Source organism: Bombus huntii, chromosome 9, assembly GCF_024542735.1.
Source record: "Bombus huntii isolate Logan2020A chromosome 9, iyBomHunt1.1, whole genome shotgun sequence".
NCBI lineage: Eukaryota > Metazoa > Arthropoda > Insecta > Hymenoptera > Apidae > Bombus > Bombus huntii.
Window position 1 is genome coordinate 11,060,283 of NC_066246.1, and position 17,967 is coordinate 11,078,249.

Here is a 17,967-nt window from a genome sequence, read left to right on the forward strand (position 1 = left end):
TAAAATCTCGGGAACACTCGCTTACATGAACGCGAACATGTTTAAACGAACAGGAAAAAATAGATCGTATCCCACGTTTACACACACGAAATCTCTAATCCTCGAGTCAACTTTTCAAAGTAACCAGGACATTTCATCCTCGTTTTAATCAAGTAAAGTGATTTCCCTCAAATCTCCCGGTCCGACCTCCATCTGCGCCGGTTCTCTCATCTGAATTTAAAAAATTGTTCTCTTCCTCGGTGTTTCAGCATTCCACTGCCACGTAAATCATTCGTGTATCGTTAAAATCCTGACTGTTTGTTTTTCCTGAATGAAAAGGAAACAGAAACGAAGTTCAACGAACGCCGTGCGGAAGTGGACGCACTTTCTTTTCCTTTTTCGTTCGTCGCCTTCGCCAACTCGTTAGCTTTTCTTCTCTCTTTGACTCCCTGTCTCTTTTCCCTAGTATTACCGTCACCTCTCGGTACTAGTTCTTGCCACGACGAAGGAAACCAGAAGGAAACCAGAAACGGCGAAGGGATACGCGATTTAATTGAAGTTTTCATGACGAGCTAGCCGACCGTGTCACTTATTCTCGCGATAATTACGACGACAAGTAATGCAGTGCTCGTGAATGTATTAACTGGCTAAGAAAGTTGTCTTCCTTTGGAAGAAGTCCGACAGAGTTGAATTGGGTTGAGTTTTGCGGTAGTCGAGATAAGGGTGCTCGTTGCGCATCCGACGAGACACCGAGCCGTTGGAAACTTAAACAATCTAACGCCTGGCGTCTTTAAACGTCTAAGCACCCTGTATTTACGACGAAATTAATCGGATTATTCGTCGACGTGCTTGAATAGTGGACCGCGTTAATTCGTTGCGCTCTTGAAAGTTACGCTCCAGTTTCTGCGAGTTAAAAGCTATCCTCTTGTTGACAGAAGTGGTATTAGAGAACGATAAATTATTAAGGACTGTTAAACGTACAATTCTGTTCTAGCCTCTTGAAACGATGAAATTTTCCGCTCTATTTTCTTTGCATTAAACATTTGAAAATTATATTCATCTACGTGTATGCTGTATGGAATCGGAAATACTCCATCTGCACGAGTGGATACGATGAGACTTCTTATAGAAACAAAATTAAAAACGAAAATAATATTTTTTCATCTAAGTCCTAATATTATAGAACACTGATTTTGAGCTAATTAATAAAATATTCTTGATAAATTAATCTATATATATTTTTTCGAATATGACAATTTGTAATAAGATAATTTAGATTATTAGATTATTAAGATGAGTTATTTTTGCACATCATTTTCCCTTCACGCGTACATCATTTTTTCTACGAAGTAAAATTTCCATTTTAAATATACATCTTCATTCAAACTTCCAACTAACGTAAGTACATATCTCCAAAGTAATTTATCATCCCCAATTATTCGTTTTTATTTTCTTAAATAACACAAAATACAAAATATGTACATATATAAATATTTCATAGCAAGTCCACAAATTTGATAAACGAACTTCGCAAGAGTTACGAAATACGATTACGATCAAATTTTCCCCCAGAAACTTGCTTCGAAGTTTTTCAAGAATCGGCCACGTACGCCCGCAACATCAATTTCGAGGAAGCTTCTACGAAATTCCACGTCAGTGCCGGCATTTAGTTACCGCGTTTCGCGTAAACGCGTCATTTCGCGAGCGACACGCGGAATTCTAAACGCGCGGAGCACCCAGCCACCCATTCGTGCAATCACCAAATAACTCTGCGAGTTTTCATCTCTCTGTGCGTGCAGAGGTTATCATCTGTTCCTCGCGTTCCATCAAACGAGTTTCCTTTTTGAACAAAGAAAGAAATCCTGTCGACACGAGAGTGCAATCCTTTCAATTGCGAACACGCGCATGCATATTCAATCACAGCTCTGTGAATTAAGCAGTGTTGGGGTCCGAAAGAAGCTTGTGTGACTCTAGAATTTTTATTACTCGTCGAAATATGGTTAGGTTAAGTGCAATAGTTTCACATATGCATTGCGTTTCGTTGCTGTGCACAGTCAACAGGCTGTTCATATCTGTATTTGTAAATATCCAAACATGTTCATATCCAATATCCAAACGTGCTTTATTACCTTGTGTTTTATTGACATTTTCGTGGTACTCGACATGGAATGCTGTCAGAATGTTTTATCTGGTATACCTTATAAGCATATCGTAGAATTGAACGTTGCATTTGCTAGCCAATATACGATCAAGATGAAAGAATTTGTTAATTAAAGTCACAAATCATTTTATGATTTTGCACCAAATCATGTTATATTGATTTTAATCGATAAATTCTTGAATTTGAATTGTATATCTGTTAGCAATGACAATGTCCAATCCTAAAATAACTTTCCAGGTTCTTGAATAATAGCGAGTATTAGTATCTGAATAGTAGTGATAATAGTAATAAATAATAATGGCAAGCAAAATATCGGACGCAGTGTTTTATGCACTTCAATTAGAGCCGAAACAAAAATGTGTTCTATGCTTGACGCACATGTAATTACAATTGTAAGCTCATAGTTTTTCAAATCATCATAGATCTGCTTGTCCGAAAATTCAAAATACTTCTACTTTTACTCATTTATAATGTAAATTTTACAATCACTCCACAAGTTTTCCAATACAAACACAAATATTATACAAGATGTACCACTTCTTCCAGATGAAACATTGTCAAAAATGTTTCATATATATAATATGGTTATGGATAATAAGAAAATTTTATATAAACATAGATAGGATATTTTAAATACTACCTTTGCAGTTCAAAATACACACACAAGACACGTATACACTATCAAAGAATCTTTTATTCGATTACTGGCATTAGCTTACTAATCTCATAGAGCGCGCCATACTGCATGAGGAAGGACTCGAGCGAAAAGCTGACCGGGAACGCACAGTTCGAGGGCTACAGCGTCGACTTGATTTACGAGATATCGAGGATTCTCGGTTTCAATTATACGTTCCGCCTGGTACCGGATGGACGGTATGGCTCCTACAACAAGAAGACGAAAGAGTGGGACGGTATGATGAAAGAACTGTTGGATCAGAAGGCGGATCTAGCGATCGCGGATCTAACCATCACGTACGACCGGGAACAGGCGGTCGACTTCACCATGCCGTTCATGAATCTAGGTGAGCGATCAGTTTGATCTACGATTCCAAGAAGAACCTTGCTCATCGCGTGGAATTGATTTAACGATGGTAAAACTCTACATGTAACGGGGTTGATTGATTCTCGAGATATTTGAAAACTCCATCACCGGATGGAGCAAGATTCGATGGTATATTTTCATTCAGTTGAAATTTTGTGGAAAATTTTGGATTAGAAGAAGGATCAAAAATTTATAAAATAGAATATGGATATTTTAATGAGAGTAATTAATTTTTTTACTAACCGTCTATAAAAGAAATTTGTTCGGAAAAATTTTAAACATATATTCAAATTCTTAAAAGTTCTACATTTCGTACATATTTCATTTTTAAAATTTACTTTTATACCATTTTTTTAAATATCTTTTGTACCATTTTTAAATTTTGCTTAATAAAATCTTTTCATTATATCATAAACAACATACGAATATTTTTGACACTATATATTCAAATTTTACGATGGATTTACACATGTGATCTAAAATTTACAGGGATCAGCATACTGTATCGTAAGCCTATAAAGCAGCCACCGAATCTGTTCTCATTCCTCAGCCCGCTTAGCCTCGACGTTTGGATTTATATGGCGACAGCTTATCTAGGCGTCTCTGTGCTGCTCTTCATACTCGCTAGGCAAGTAAATCCATCTTACCAAGCTCCGATAAAAATATTGTACCGACATCGGTGAAATTTTGCATCTGAACTACATACTCGATAGGAATGAATCTCTGAACGTAGTATACTTTATCGTTCGGTTAGACTTTCGTTGTATTGAGAACTCGACAAATCTCCCGCGTTAATTTTCAGATAGAGAAATAAGACAAATTAACACGCTCACTGCCCAAACGTTTCATATTCATCAGGTATTTTTCGTTCACATTCCAATGATATGCCTCTCAATCAAATCGTTTATCTTTCTCCATTGCTCGTGCTGTAGATTGTTATTTTTCTATCAAACAAAAATTAATATAAGATCTACTGTTATGTCGCATTTTTAAATCATACTGCACAGGATGTATCATTTTAATATAAAGCTTTATTTTATTTTGCATTTATTAGTTTCTTCGGTGAAAGATCTGGATTACAGTGGATTTTAGCGGAAAATCGATCACCAAGTTACAACTAACTCTTAAGTTCTTAACAATTGAAATATCAATAATCGTTATAAAAATATTTCGATAGTGATCCTCGACCAAGACTTAGAACTCATAAATGATGATATTATTAAGCTTTCTATTGTTTACGGGAAAAGGTAACTAAAGTGAAAGTTATAAAAATTTGAAGAAAATATGGTGAATATGGATCCATTTGTAAGCAGCAATATTTTTCAGAATGCTTAAAGAATTACACCAAGTAAGTCAGTTGTGATTGATTTCATTTGTAATATATTTTTTTTCATAATTTATAGCGAACGAGCAATGTTTTTTCTATTTTATCAGTTCTATTTATCACACGTCTTAAATAAACGCCATTCACCAGTGATTGTTTCCATGCATAAAACACGCTGCATATACCTACATGAAAGATAGCCTATATCGGGCGTGATGCAGAGGACACGCCCGAATCGAGCGGTGTGAATCACGAATGATGTACAGGACAGTGAACGTGCTAAATCGACCGAACGTTACAAGAATTATTAGCGATCCTAGCCTCGATAAACTCTGCGTATTCACCTCTGTAATCTGCATACATAGCGCACAAGCATTTAATTCACGGTGACTCGCGAGTATCTTTCTCGAAGATACATAGAAACTCTAATTTCACGGTCGACGTGATTTCGAAGTCGAGCACGAGTGAGTCCGGTTATGCGAATAAAAGTAACGTATATACATACATATAAGATCAACGCAAACGAAGGAAAGGAACATACGTACACGCTGACTTGACTCGCATTCCGTTCGGTCTTCTTTTTCTGCTCTGTCGACGCGGTTAATCTTCGTACGTAAATGGCGAACGATCCGTGGTAGAAGGCAGATGCATCCACGCTGAAAAGGATCAGACTGTTGTCTAGAGTTGATCAGTTTAGATTCACCCCGTACGAGTGGTACAATCCTCATCCGTGCAACAAAAACCCGGACCATCTGGAGAATCGCTTCAAGCTGCTCAACTGCATGTGGTTCACCATCGGATCCTTAATGCGGCAGGGCTGTGACATTCTGCCCAAGTAAGCCGTTAGATTGGCATCACGGTCGCTTGATCATTTCCTTTTATCTTTTATCCTTTTCTTTTTACTTCCCTCTCTTTTCTTCTTTTTCGTTTTTTAACCGTCGTTTACGTTATCCCCTCGTCTTTCTTATTTGTTCTATTTTGCGTCTCTAGCTGGTTTCGTTGTGTATTCGACCTAAAAACACGTTGTTCTCCACCGCCTTTGAGCGGCGTGTCGTCGACTGAACGCATGTAAATCGAGAGCGATGACTACGTAACCGACGATCCACTTTCGTAACGATTTACTTGTTCATGTCCCATGAACGCACAGCCTTAGAATACTCGAGCTCGCCTTTGCTGTAGGAGGATGAATTATTCAGCGGACTGATTTCGTGAAACCGCTTTTAGCTGGCCAATTGGGATCGGTTGTTGCGGGTTACGCGGATTCGACGAAGGTCGCTTGCGATCGGGATCGGGAGTTCGATCGTAGGAATCAGAATCGTGTTCGATATCTGAAAATTATTCTAAGGAGAGATCGTTGGGGTTTAACCATTGTTAGAGGAATCAATTTATTGTTATCGAGAAGATTACTATTTCGGAAGGATTCATATATGAGATCGTGAAATTTTGTATTGTTTAGTCGTATGTATGGAAATTCGTATGAAAGATATTCAAGAAGCGAAAGATTCGATATTGTTGTTTTCAGAAGACTATGTCGCGGATAAGATTGTATAAATTATAAACTGGAAGACAGTTTAATAATTGAGCTTCTTAGGTGTTAAATTGATTCTACATATTTCGTAAATATTTTTGACAAACTGGATTAATATTCAAGTTTTTGAAGAACAACTAATTTACTCTTGCAAGTTAATTAATCGCGATAATAATTGCAAATTTCAAAATATTTTTAAAGAATATATTTATAATATATAACTAACTTATTTTATCTTTTAATGTATATAGTTGAGCAGTATGGCTTCTGAGCGGATCAATTGCCGCATAAGTTGTGTCATAGGATTTAGAATTACCTGGCAGTCTCTCCTTAACGTGACTAGTACTTACAGATTTTAAACGAATATCGATTAACGAGCGGACAACGATCCTCAGAGTCGTAGCTGCGTTTCCAGGTACAAAAGAAAGAGAACATACTTGGAGATTGTCTCGACGAGAATATACTCCTATTTCATTCGATATTTTAATAATGTTATTCTGTTAATAACGTAATATTCTTCTTTAATTCTTGGATAACATAATATTAATTACGGATAATATTATTTCAGACTAATACTACCAGTTAAAGATACTGCATTAACTTGAATAATCAAGTTAACCATAATCATGGTAATAATAATCATGGTAACCATAGATAATGAGATAAATAGTCAAGTTGGTAAAGTGGTTTTAATAAAAAAACAAATGAGCTGAACATAAAAAAAATCTTGCTAAACATTCGGAGATTTAGATGTCATAGGACTTTTTGCTTTCATTGAAAAATCATAATATATCCCGTTCCTTAATGATAGTAATCAAATACCAATGAGGAAAGACAAAACCATGCCTTCAAGAGAATAGACCTAGAAAAGAAGAAAAATGCAAAATAAAGGTGACCTTAATGTCTCCTTAACGCTTCCACGTAAATCTCTAAAATCCTCCGCAATGCCGAGGAGCTCCCGCGTAGGAAATGTTCCTGTGTAATTCTAAAAACAGAGAAATCGTTTCAAGTTAAAGATAAAGTCTTACGTAGAGTAACGAGTACCGAAGGAGTACCGGAAGGGCATTGATTGGACGCAACGAATGTCTGTTTGCTCGGATTAAGTCTTTGTCATTATTCAGTATACAGCTAAATTCAGCTTCTTGAATTTACGACGGAGATTTCTGGCACACACACGTTACTACTTCCTACAATTTTTAAAACTATTATTCAATCTCTTCTCTTGTCAAAGTTAAAAGTTAAGGCCTAAATATTAATTTATGATTCCCAAATTCTATATCAATGCAGCTGATGAATTATTATTGTATCACAGCTCGTACATTAGACACTAGTACTTGCACGGACAATACAATAAACGCATATCTTTTTCAGATGTAATTTTTTAAAGAAAATGCCAGTTTATGTATCATGAAACTATAGAAATCCACTTTATAAAATCTATATATTTCATTTATTTAATATTTAAAATCCACTTTAAAAGTATTAAAAATACTCCAAAAAGAGGACAGTTTATTTTTGGGGAAACATTTATTTGCGCTTATGAAACATTATGCCTTAATAGTGTGCTATATTAGGAAGTACAGGTATGTTACTAAATAGCAACACTATGTGTTTAAGGGTTAAACCCGCAGCTCGGTACATGGTTGCGCCATCAATCAGTGAACATAGTATTTCCCCTCCAGCCTGACCAGCACCCTCACCTTGTTGACTTTGGGGGTAGCTTGATGAGTTAGATTAACTGCCCAAGCGAATAAGATTGTCACAAATTCGCTAATTGAGTCAACACGTTCAACACATTTTATAAAATATTTGAGAACTTAAATATTTATAGAATTTTTTATCAGAATTTTCCAGTAAAATCTGAAAACAGAATTTTGTATAAATTTCAAACAATATCTGCTTCGCATCAGTTCGTTGATTATACATATAGATATATCAAAGATTTCTTTATAAATGCTAGGGAAATTAGTATAGGTAATAAAAAATCAGTTAAAAATGTTAGAAATTATAAATGAATGCTATACTAAACAAACAAAATAAAAGAAATCAATATTATTTTGCTTTATGTCTTGTTCATATTCGTTTTTTGCATTGATTACATGAAACTATTTACGTACAGAGTGCATATATCATAAATATGAACAAAATTCAAATTGAGTGCGAAAAGAACATTTCTCTGTGTGCTTGTTCATCAAATCTCTATACGATACTACTTATATCTCAGTTCTCATATTAAATTCGGGTCTCAAGTAATCCGACAATTACGAGCGCGAAGATTATCAACACATTAAAATCGATTGAATCCGTGGTATCACGCGCGTGCTGCGACTCTGAGGTCTAATCCTCTCCCTTCTCCTTTCACGTGTCTGCAGGTTCAGCCCTTACGAGTGGGAGAATCCCCATCCGTGCAACGGACAGTCCGAGGTCCTCGAGAACGAGTTCACCCTGATGAACTCGCTCTGGTTCACCATAGGCTCGCTCATGCAGCAAGGCTCTGATATAGCGCCGAAGTAAGTGACACGAAGAAAACACAGCTAGTCAAACAACCTAATAATAATATATATCTCTCTGTACTTACGTGCTCGTGTGTAATACGAGCGTGATATTTCCGTTTAATTCGTCGCGAAATTGCTTAATGTCAAACTAACATAAGATAGAGACAGTAATACATACGAGAGATTAGACAAAGAACAACTGTCGAGCGTTTAAACTGCTTAATTAACTAATTTAGTCGCGGTCACGGTTTACCTAGGCATAGAAAGTGATAGAATAAGAGCCTTCAGGCTTTTACGTATTGGGTTCTTATAATTAACACTGTTACGCTTAACATTGTATTCTAAATAACATTACTGTTTCCGACTGCAAGCGTATCCAAAATGGAAAGGTTTTCAATGTTTGAGAACTGACAATAAATATCAGTATCAATGTGTCCTTCGATCTCTGATGGAACTAAATGTAATGCTAGTGGAGAGTTGGGAACATTTTCCTCTTGAATACGGCTTATATGCGGAAGCCTCAAACAGTATTGAACGCAGCAATGTTAGTCTACAGCAATACTAAGTGTAATAGCATTAATTATGAGATGATAGAAGTTTAGTTGGGATAGGGAAGAGCGAGATTCGGGGCCGTAGGTGCTAACCCAATGTTATGTGACGATATCCTGGATATGCTATATCGTAGGCTTGCTGCAACCGATCACGTTCGCGTGTCGAAAACTTGCCGACGTGCTTTGCTATCGCCAGAGCTAGCGCTCTGTATCGTCGACAAAGACGGCAACGAACACGACCACTACGGCGACCGTTTCGTTTAGTCGAAGTTGTTGCTGCTCCCTAGAGTCCACCTCCAGCCGAGAAACTGAACCGCGAAGTAACTGAGAACACCGCGGCACAACGATACTTGAAGGGTCTGATAATTTTCTGTGAAGTTTACAAGGCGTGTAAAGCCGTGAGATCAAGAATCAGGATTTGATTTAGGTAATTCGGTTAATATAGAGTAGTTTCGGGAAGCAGCAACAACTTCATCGCATCGAACATTCAACACTTTCACTGTTAGATGAAGAATCATATTTGTTATCCGAAACTTCCTACGATACGGCCCCTATCCTCGAACGGTTATCGTAGTCTTTCTTTTATTCATATTAATTGTTGTTATGCGTAGAGTTGAAGAAAAGGTTGCGCGAACTGCATGAGACGCTGCAACGTAGAAGCTTGATGTATTTATTGTTTTTTATGCATTTAGATGACTTCTGTACATATTGGTCATGGTATTTCGCGTGTTTTGAGCTTTGTCTCGATAATTTTGAGATATTTTTAAATCAAATATCTAATGCCTCTCGAATATCACGAAGATATATCGAAACTTACGAAATAGAGAGTAAAATCTTTGTTACATACTTCTTTCCAAAGTTACACGTATATGCGCTTGAAGTGTGTTTGAAGGAATAGAAATTCGATCTTTGAACAAATATGAAGTGCGGTTGTTTTAAATTCATGCGAAAAATACGCATTTCGAGTCGACTATCGTTGTTGAAAATACCGATTGCACCGCTTGAATTCTTCTTCCCAGAGCCGTGTCAACGCGCATAGTGGCGGGCATGTGGTGGTTCTTCACTTTGATCATGATTTCTTCGTACACTGCCAACTTGGCCGCGTTCCTCACCGTCGAGAGGATGGATTCACCGATCGAGAGCGCCGAGGATCTTGCAAAGCAGACGAAAATCAAATACGGGGCTCTCAAAGGAGGCAGCACTGCGGCCTTTTTCAGGGTAAGATCAGATGAATAACTTATGAGTGAGCGCTATACAAACGTAAAATCGTCTTGAGTTATGTACGTTACCGCTCATGAGTATCTGAGCACTTTGGTCGATCTACTTTGTAGTAATAATATATGAATTTTATCAAAGTATACAAATTCGTGGTAGATTAATAATTAGATATCAATAGATAGATTCTTGTGGAGTTACTAAAGTATCTATTAAAAATATAGCTATGATATTTTTTACTATTTATTATATACACTTTTGTTTATAAATATTAGGACAATTTCTAAATTTATTATGTAGGACGTGACAAATTAAGAAAACAATTGATCAATCAGAATTTCATATTTATAGAAAATAATTTTATTTAAGAAATTTTTAAAAATTATTTGTAAGAGTCATAGTTGGTGTAATCGTGTCACAATATTCTACTAATACATGTAGCTACGATGATTATTTAAGAAATGAAATTATTGGAATTCAATTCGTTCTTAATTTTTTCATTAAAATACATTTTGTCAGAAATAAATAAGAGTTCAGATACTTTTAAACGATGGTGTAGACCATTTGCGTCCATCGATAAATCGTGCATATATCAAACAGCATGTGTTACGATGTTGAAATTGTATCAGAGAATGGCTCATAAGTAGACTGGAGGAGCATAACTTCGCGAGAAACGAGAAGAAACACGAGGGAGAGCGCGTGTTGCTTGAGAAAACATCGCAGCCATTATTTAACGTTAATTCCCGTTTAATTTCGGTATTATGAAACTTTATTACAACAGATTACGCCAGAAGAGGAAAAAGAAATACGGAAGCAGCATGATTTCTACAAATTTTCTTAACTTTTTATTAACTCATCTGCTGCATTAAGAAAACGCTATATTATAAGCGCCTTCTTCTTCTTTAAATATTATTCTTTATTCAAAGATCATACAGCAGAAATGATCTATATTTGTAAATAAGTAAATGTTCACATTTCACATTTTATACGAATTCCAAGTAAACTACAGAGTGGTAAAGAGAAAGGATTCAGCACCTTAAAATTAAAGAGCATTCACCAAATGGAAGGAAAAATATCCTAATATTAACATTAATATATCGATATTAATTATCCAACCTGCATTTATTAGTAATGTTTTCTTCCGTTTGGCTCTTTCGCCTTTACCAGCGAGTACAATTACATTCTGTATATTACGAGCGACTATGGTTGTTCAACACATTTTCTAATTTCATATCTACCACCCTGCGTAAATCCCACATGTGAAACGGTTAATCTTTAAGCGAGAAAATAGATGAAAAAATGTTGAATCCAACAGAAACGAAAATGGCACGCGTTATAACGTATCGATCGTCGCGATAGGGGTTTCGCATGATTTCCGGTGAAACCGCAGGCGGGCGTCGGCGGGTGTAATAGGCCTCCTTGAAGATTAACCAATTTCGACCGACGTTCCACCGTTTAATGGCACGCGTGCTCGACCATGAAATTCCTGGCGTGATCTAGGATTCCAATTTCTCAACGTACCAGCGTATGTGGTCCTTTATGGATTCGGCAAAGCCGACGGTATTTACAACTAGCAACGTCGAGGGTGTAGAACGGGTGGTCAAGGGGAAAGGCAGCTACGCGTTTCTAATGGAATCCACCTCCATCGAATACGTAATCGAGAGAAACTGTGATCTTACCCAAGTCGGCGGCCTCTTGGATTCGAAAGGATACGGCATCGCCATGCCGCCAAGTAAGTGAAACAAGTTGATATTCAATCACAATCGCGATCAATATAAGATCCAGCTGAATAACGCGAACAGGCGACCATGAGATGATTTTCTATGGAAAGGTAAAAAGAAAATATAGAATACAATTTTATCGTCCGCGACCTACCTTAGTTTCCGAGAAAGTCGACCTATATGCACGATTAGACGTATAAACTCATCGATTGGATAAAGTGTTAGCCGATTAAAGCGCAGTCGAATAATTCCTGATGAGAGATAGAGGTGCGGGCTATTTCGGTCGATCAACGCGTATATCCTTGATTTATGGTTCATCCCATAAACGGCGTCGAATCGGAAAGATAATTTTTCATGTTGGTTCCGAGAATTTATGGAGGAATTAGGATGCCGGTCAGCGATCGTTTGTAAGAGTTCTGATCAATTTATGGTGAATATTTGGCCTAATGCGAAAAACAGTTGATTAATTGTTATCGTTAATGGGTTTGGTCAATGGTACGTGAAAGATGATAATAAAGTCTTACACGTGTAAAAGTTTTTACAAAAAAGTTCATTTTTTCAGAGATATCATTACGAAGGAAGATTGATTAACGCCGCTTCTCCTAAATTTCGTAATTTTATCAACCTTTCCGATTCAATTTTATTTATTACGTGTCATAAATAACGATAACTAACAATAAATTCTAAGGTAAATTTTTTGTAAAACGGTGTTGAGAGATATAACATCATTCTTCTCTATTTTCAATGTATGTAGTTGACCAATATGGCTTTTAACAGTTCAAATAATGCTTGCATTTCCACAAAAAGGGAAGCAAAATTGAAATTCCTCTATTACTCGAAAAAACCAAATGCCTTCCATTTGTTGAAACAAAAATAAACGAAAATTCTCTGCAACCCATTGGCGCGTCCCTCCTCCATATTTGCAACTTTCTGCCAGAGCGGTGCAAACATTTGCAAACAAATACTCTGAAAATTCGAAAATACTCCATCGTTTCTCTTATTCCCGGGTCTTCGAGTATCATATTCTATTGAAACCAAGGGGTGCAATGTGATGGATGGAAATCAATGAAAACAATAACACCGATTACGCTTTCCAAAAAAGTTTCACGCGCGCGATAAATGCCGGTCGGTAGAACAGGCGCTGTTCAAAACGACCTTGGAATTTCAGATTCACCATACAGAACGGCCATCAGCGGAGCCATCTTAAAGCTGCAAGAAGAGGGGAAACTGCACTTGCTGAAGACGCGCTGGTGGAAAGAGAAACGAGGCGGAGGATCTTGCAGGGTGAGCATTGAGCATGCAAACATGATTCGAGTTTCTCTTATTTTCCACAAGGACGAGAGTGCAGTCGATAACTGTACGCTCGAAAATTCTGATCTCCCACGAAAGTGTATTTCGTTCTGGTTCCCCTTCTACAATGTTTCCAGGAAGTATACGAGAGCTCTAGAAGGGATAGACAGACCGTACCGAGAGAAGACATTTTCATAAATCCGTGAAATCATTGCCAGAACTATTATACGGCTATTATCTGCCGGTATTATTCCGCTTGGATGAATTCCCGTGACTATTCGTCGCTGGAATTTGTTGGCTGAAACTAGCACGGTTTATGTGGTATTTGTTGTGTAAAGTTTATTCTTTTTTTTTTTTTTTTTTTGAAAAAGGTGAAATTTCATTGATTTTAAAATTGAAATTATTTGATATGATAGAGACTATAGAAAGAGTAATGTATTGGTGTATTGAATAATTTCTTTGTGAGTGAAGAAATACTGAATCGAAATTTAAAATTCTTCGTTCGTCTAATTACCTTTCATTTCATATTAAACTGTTTTATAATAAATATTATCGTTTCCGAGATAACGAGTGTAATTCGTCGCAAAATGATAATTTTTAGTCAAAATGCAAAACCGCAGACTCAATGGACTTTTATCAAAGTCATATAAATTGTACAATTGCACTTGTATGAAAATTTATATTCGCGAAACAGAATGGTTGGAAAAATTGACATTGTGCGTGAATGTAATTTGACGAAACTAAAACGAAATCAATGGAAAATATATGTCGAGCGTTTAACTATTCTCCTACCTGAATTGTTCCCCTCAAACGAAACAAATATTTTCATATAGATACCCCCTGAATTTTCGAAAACGATAGAAGATTAAAATTGATGAAAAATATATCCGTAAATGAAAAATGTTACGCATTCATACATTATATGAGTTGTTTACAAGCCAAAATAGTTAATTCCACTGTTTAAAGGTTTGTACATTTTTGTACCAAGACACTCGATTGATGTCTATCTTATATACATAAATTCATCAATTTTCTCTACTTTTTATTACGCGAAGTTAACCACTTCGGCAAATAGGCGATTCGTATTATTCTCTCATAAATGTTTCTCTTTTTGCAACAGGACGACATGTCGAAGAGCAGTTCAACAGCGAACGAACTAGGACTGGCAAACGTAGGCGGGGTGTTCGTAGTTCTGATGGGCGGTATGGGCATCGCTTGCGTGATCGCGGTATGCGAGTTCGTCTGGAAAAGCCGGAAGGTCGCCATTGAGGAACGGGTGAGTGAGGTCAGATAGCACGTCGAAGAGGGCGTGATCGCGCCTGAAGTAACGTCGTCCAACACGCACCTCGATCCCGATGCGATCTACCCCGATATACCGCGCGAATACATCAGTTGATGTTCGCGTGATGGTGGAGTTCCTCTTTAATGGTCACGGTGCACCCACAAAACCACTCGGGTCTGATCGGCTTCTCGCTGTGATCGATGGAATCACGACGTGTCAGAGAGAAAAACTAGTTACAGACTCGCGAAGCGTCTTTGTTCTTGAAACGATTCGCCATTATAATTGTTTGGGGTTCTAATTAGAGATACGGTTGATTGATATCATGGCGTTAATTCGCTCTTTCCGTCCTCGTCTGTCTTCCATTTCCTTAGTCGTCTTTTACTTTGAAGAAATATAGGACGCGAGATAAGTGAAAAGATATTGGGGCGTAAAGCGTCTTTGTTCTTGGGAGAGTAATTATTCACAAACTTTGGTAAACGGAAGTTACGACGCTAATTTGGTATTCCAAGTTTCCACTTGTTTTTACGATGCGTTGCTTGACTTCGTTTCTTTAGTCGATTTTAGCGGATTTTAGTTGTTGTTCGATTGACATCAATTTATTTCAAAGCGAGACTTCACTGTCCGTTTGGTACTAGCAATGTTTGAATTGTGATAGTTTCGATTCGGGGAAATGGGAATTCAGGAGTGGATGTAGAAATGAAATGGGAGAGAAGAGAGTGTATTGTTATGAAACACGAGAGTGTAGTTTATTTTTATGAAATAAAAATACAATTTCACGTGTTAAATAGGTTGCGAAGATTTCGACTAGAATGACCAGTCACCGTGATATTTTAATAGTCAATTCCCATGGTAATCCACTAAATGAATTTCATTGAATGTTGATTGCTGATTCACGAACGCGGATATATTCGGAAAAATGTTTGTTCCGCATAAAGCGAAGAAAATTGATATACAAAACAAATCGAATAAAAATAAAATAGATATTGGAAGAGAACTGCATTAAAAATTCCATTTACGAATGTCAGTTTTATTATTTTACACTATTATTTATATCATAGATTATTATAGACATTTTATTATTATAGATATTATTTTTATATTATTTGCAAAACTAAATTTCCAGTTAGAATATTATACTATTATACATTGTTGTAACGATCACAAAAAATAAAATTGTTCTCATCAATAATTTTGTAATCAAGTTACATTCTGTTAGAAGAAAGCGGCTGTTCACACACGTTTGACAAATCGTGTGTGTACAAATAGAATAACAACGATCAACACAGCATCCTTTATGTCTTACCAATAGCTCATAAACAAAATTGAGAATGGAATTCATTGACGAGCGCGCGGTTTATGAGAAGCACGGGGCTACAATCGATGAATTTCGTTCACAAAAGAAAATTCCAGTGGGCTTAGCAATGAAATTAAAGCGCGGCTGGGAGAAACTCGAGCGGAAAGCTCGTACGAAGCTCGCGTGTCTACAATATGTATTTGAGCTGCCGTTTGCGTACGTTCAAGCGGTAAGCAAACAGGCAAGTATTTGAGAAGGGCTCGTCCACAAATACGGATATGCAGCTTTGCGCCAGTGACCTCGCGTACCCGAGAGCAAACAATTCCGTCAGCCAACAAACGTCTGGTATTGCTGTTCGCCTTCGGAGCCGCGCTACTTCAGACCGCAACAGAGTAGCCGCGATACTTGCTCGAGTTTGAAGATGCTAATCGTTTTACGTGGACGTGAATGTAGATCGAAGATTCCAATATCCCAAATTAACCATTTCCAAATCATATGTTCTTTTATACTCATTTCAACTTAACAATTAGTATAAATTGCAAAACAAGTACTTTACGACGATTCAACAAATATTTACAATGATGAACTGGTTTTCAAAAATCAACACTTAATGATATATTTAGTATGTCAAACATATTTAAAGATTTATCTTTAAATTATTTAGTTTTTAAGCTATTGGATAAAAAAGGTCCGTCTAGATTGATACAAAATTATTGTAATAAAAATTGGGTCAGTGGTGAACGAGCTACACGTTTTCTAAGCGTTTGAGTAGGGAAACGAATTTCTTTCTGTTATGAGAAGTTTTTGTATACTCCACACTGTACACAAACAGAATTTTGATACTTTTTTCAATTTACTTTAGAATTAGCATGACTTGCTGGAAGGGTCTGATTACGAAGGGTGCTGAAAAATTGTAGGGGAACTTTGTGGTAGATATTGAGGAAAAATGGCCTGTAACATCTCAAATATAGCTTAATTGAAGTGTGTCTCGAGGTTGTGTACTAGTACTTTATCAGAGTAATACTTGAGTAATACTTTATCTTTCAAATTATATCAACGAAATCCTCTTACAGTACCATTTAATTTTACCCAATAATGAAAGTTTCTGTATCTCCTATTTTTGTAATGCTGCAGCCTACCCCAGTTATAAATAATGAAACCTATAAATTAATTGAATTTAAGGACTTTAAAAATTTAAAAATTAAAAAATTTAGAATTAACGAAGAATTTAACATTTATCTCTTATGAGAATTGGAGATTTTAATACTCTTCACACTGCATTTTCAATTCTTTTTTTTTCTTTGTCTAAAATTATTCTTGTTTTATTTTATTTTGATAAATCGTTTGTAAATTTCGCAATTACACTCTCAATAATCTTATCTTCGATAGAGTTCAATCTTTCAGTTCGACGACTATTTTATCGCGTTTTCCATTTTTCACCTACGACGTTCAGCGAACTTTAGTTTCTATCTATTTACGAGCAGTCCATTCGTTTCCAAGCGTCCCCAATCGGGCAACTGTCGTTACTCCCGCTCGAGTTAATTTTTCTTATCAAAAACAAAAATGCTTCGCGTGCACCGCGTCGATCCGACTAATCGATCTGATGTGCCACCTAACGCAATCTTACCCGAGCATTTTCGTGTTCTGTTTTAGAAGCAGAAATCCTCGGGGAAACCGATCTGCGAAGCTTTTACCGATCTACACTAGCGGGCGATCCTGTAGGGATTCGTTCGCGAACCAGAAACTAAAGTAATATAAAAACGAACGAAACAAAGATAGAAAGACAAAAATGAACGGAACAATAGAGAACGAACAGAAATACGAAACAGATTCCTATGCCCGAGAAAAGCGTATCTGACCCGACGGACCTAAGGAGGAACTCCACCACATCAGTGATCGAGAACTGTGTGAAACACTGACAGACACAAACTGTAGAAAGTTCAAACGAACGTATAATCAAAACGAAGGAGCAACGATCCTCGACCTTTCCAGTTCTTTTTTTTTCTCTTATCCCTTCGAGAACCGTAATCTCGACCGACAATCTAGCCGGAACGTTATCGGCGGAATACTACCCAATCAATTATT

The 17,967-nt window shown here is 36.8% G+C and overlaps 1 protein-coding gene across 2 annotated transcripts in view; it reads left to right on the top strand.

Annotated features, from left to right (window-relative positions):
- The window catches only part of LOC126869701 (glutamate receptor ionotropic, kainate 2), a 288,271-nt gene extending 270,367 nt beyond the window's left edge, over nucleotides 1-17,904 (top strand). Inside the window, exons 11-18 of one of the 2 annotated variants that reach the window (XM_050626575.1) lie at nucleotides 2,871-3,162; nucleotides 3,672-3,810; nucleotides 5,204-5,341; nucleotides 10,100-10,298; nucleotides 11,796-12,027; nucleotides 13,185-13,300; nucleotides 14,427-14,582; nucleotides 17,536-17,904. In XM_050626575.1, the coding sequence (XP_050482532.1) occupies nucleotides 2,871-3,162; nucleotides 3,672-3,810; nucleotides 5,204-5,341; nucleotides 10,100-10,298; nucleotides 11,796-12,027; nucleotides 13,185-13,300; nucleotides 14,427-14,582; nucleotides 17,536-17,589 (1,326 nt within the window). In that variant the 3' untranslated portion in view covers nucleotides 17,590-17,904. Of the gene's footprint in view, nucleotides 1-2,870; nucleotides 3,163-3,671; nucleotides 3,811-5,203; nucleotides 5,342-8,406; nucleotides 8,545-10,099; nucleotides 10,299-11,795; nucleotides 12,028-13,184; nucleotides 13,301-14,426; nucleotides 14,583-17,535 lie in introns of both variants that reach the window. The other variant, XM_050626574.1, reaches the window with a different exon arrangement.
- The last annotated feature ends 63 nt before the right edge of the window (nucleotides 17,905-17,967 follow it).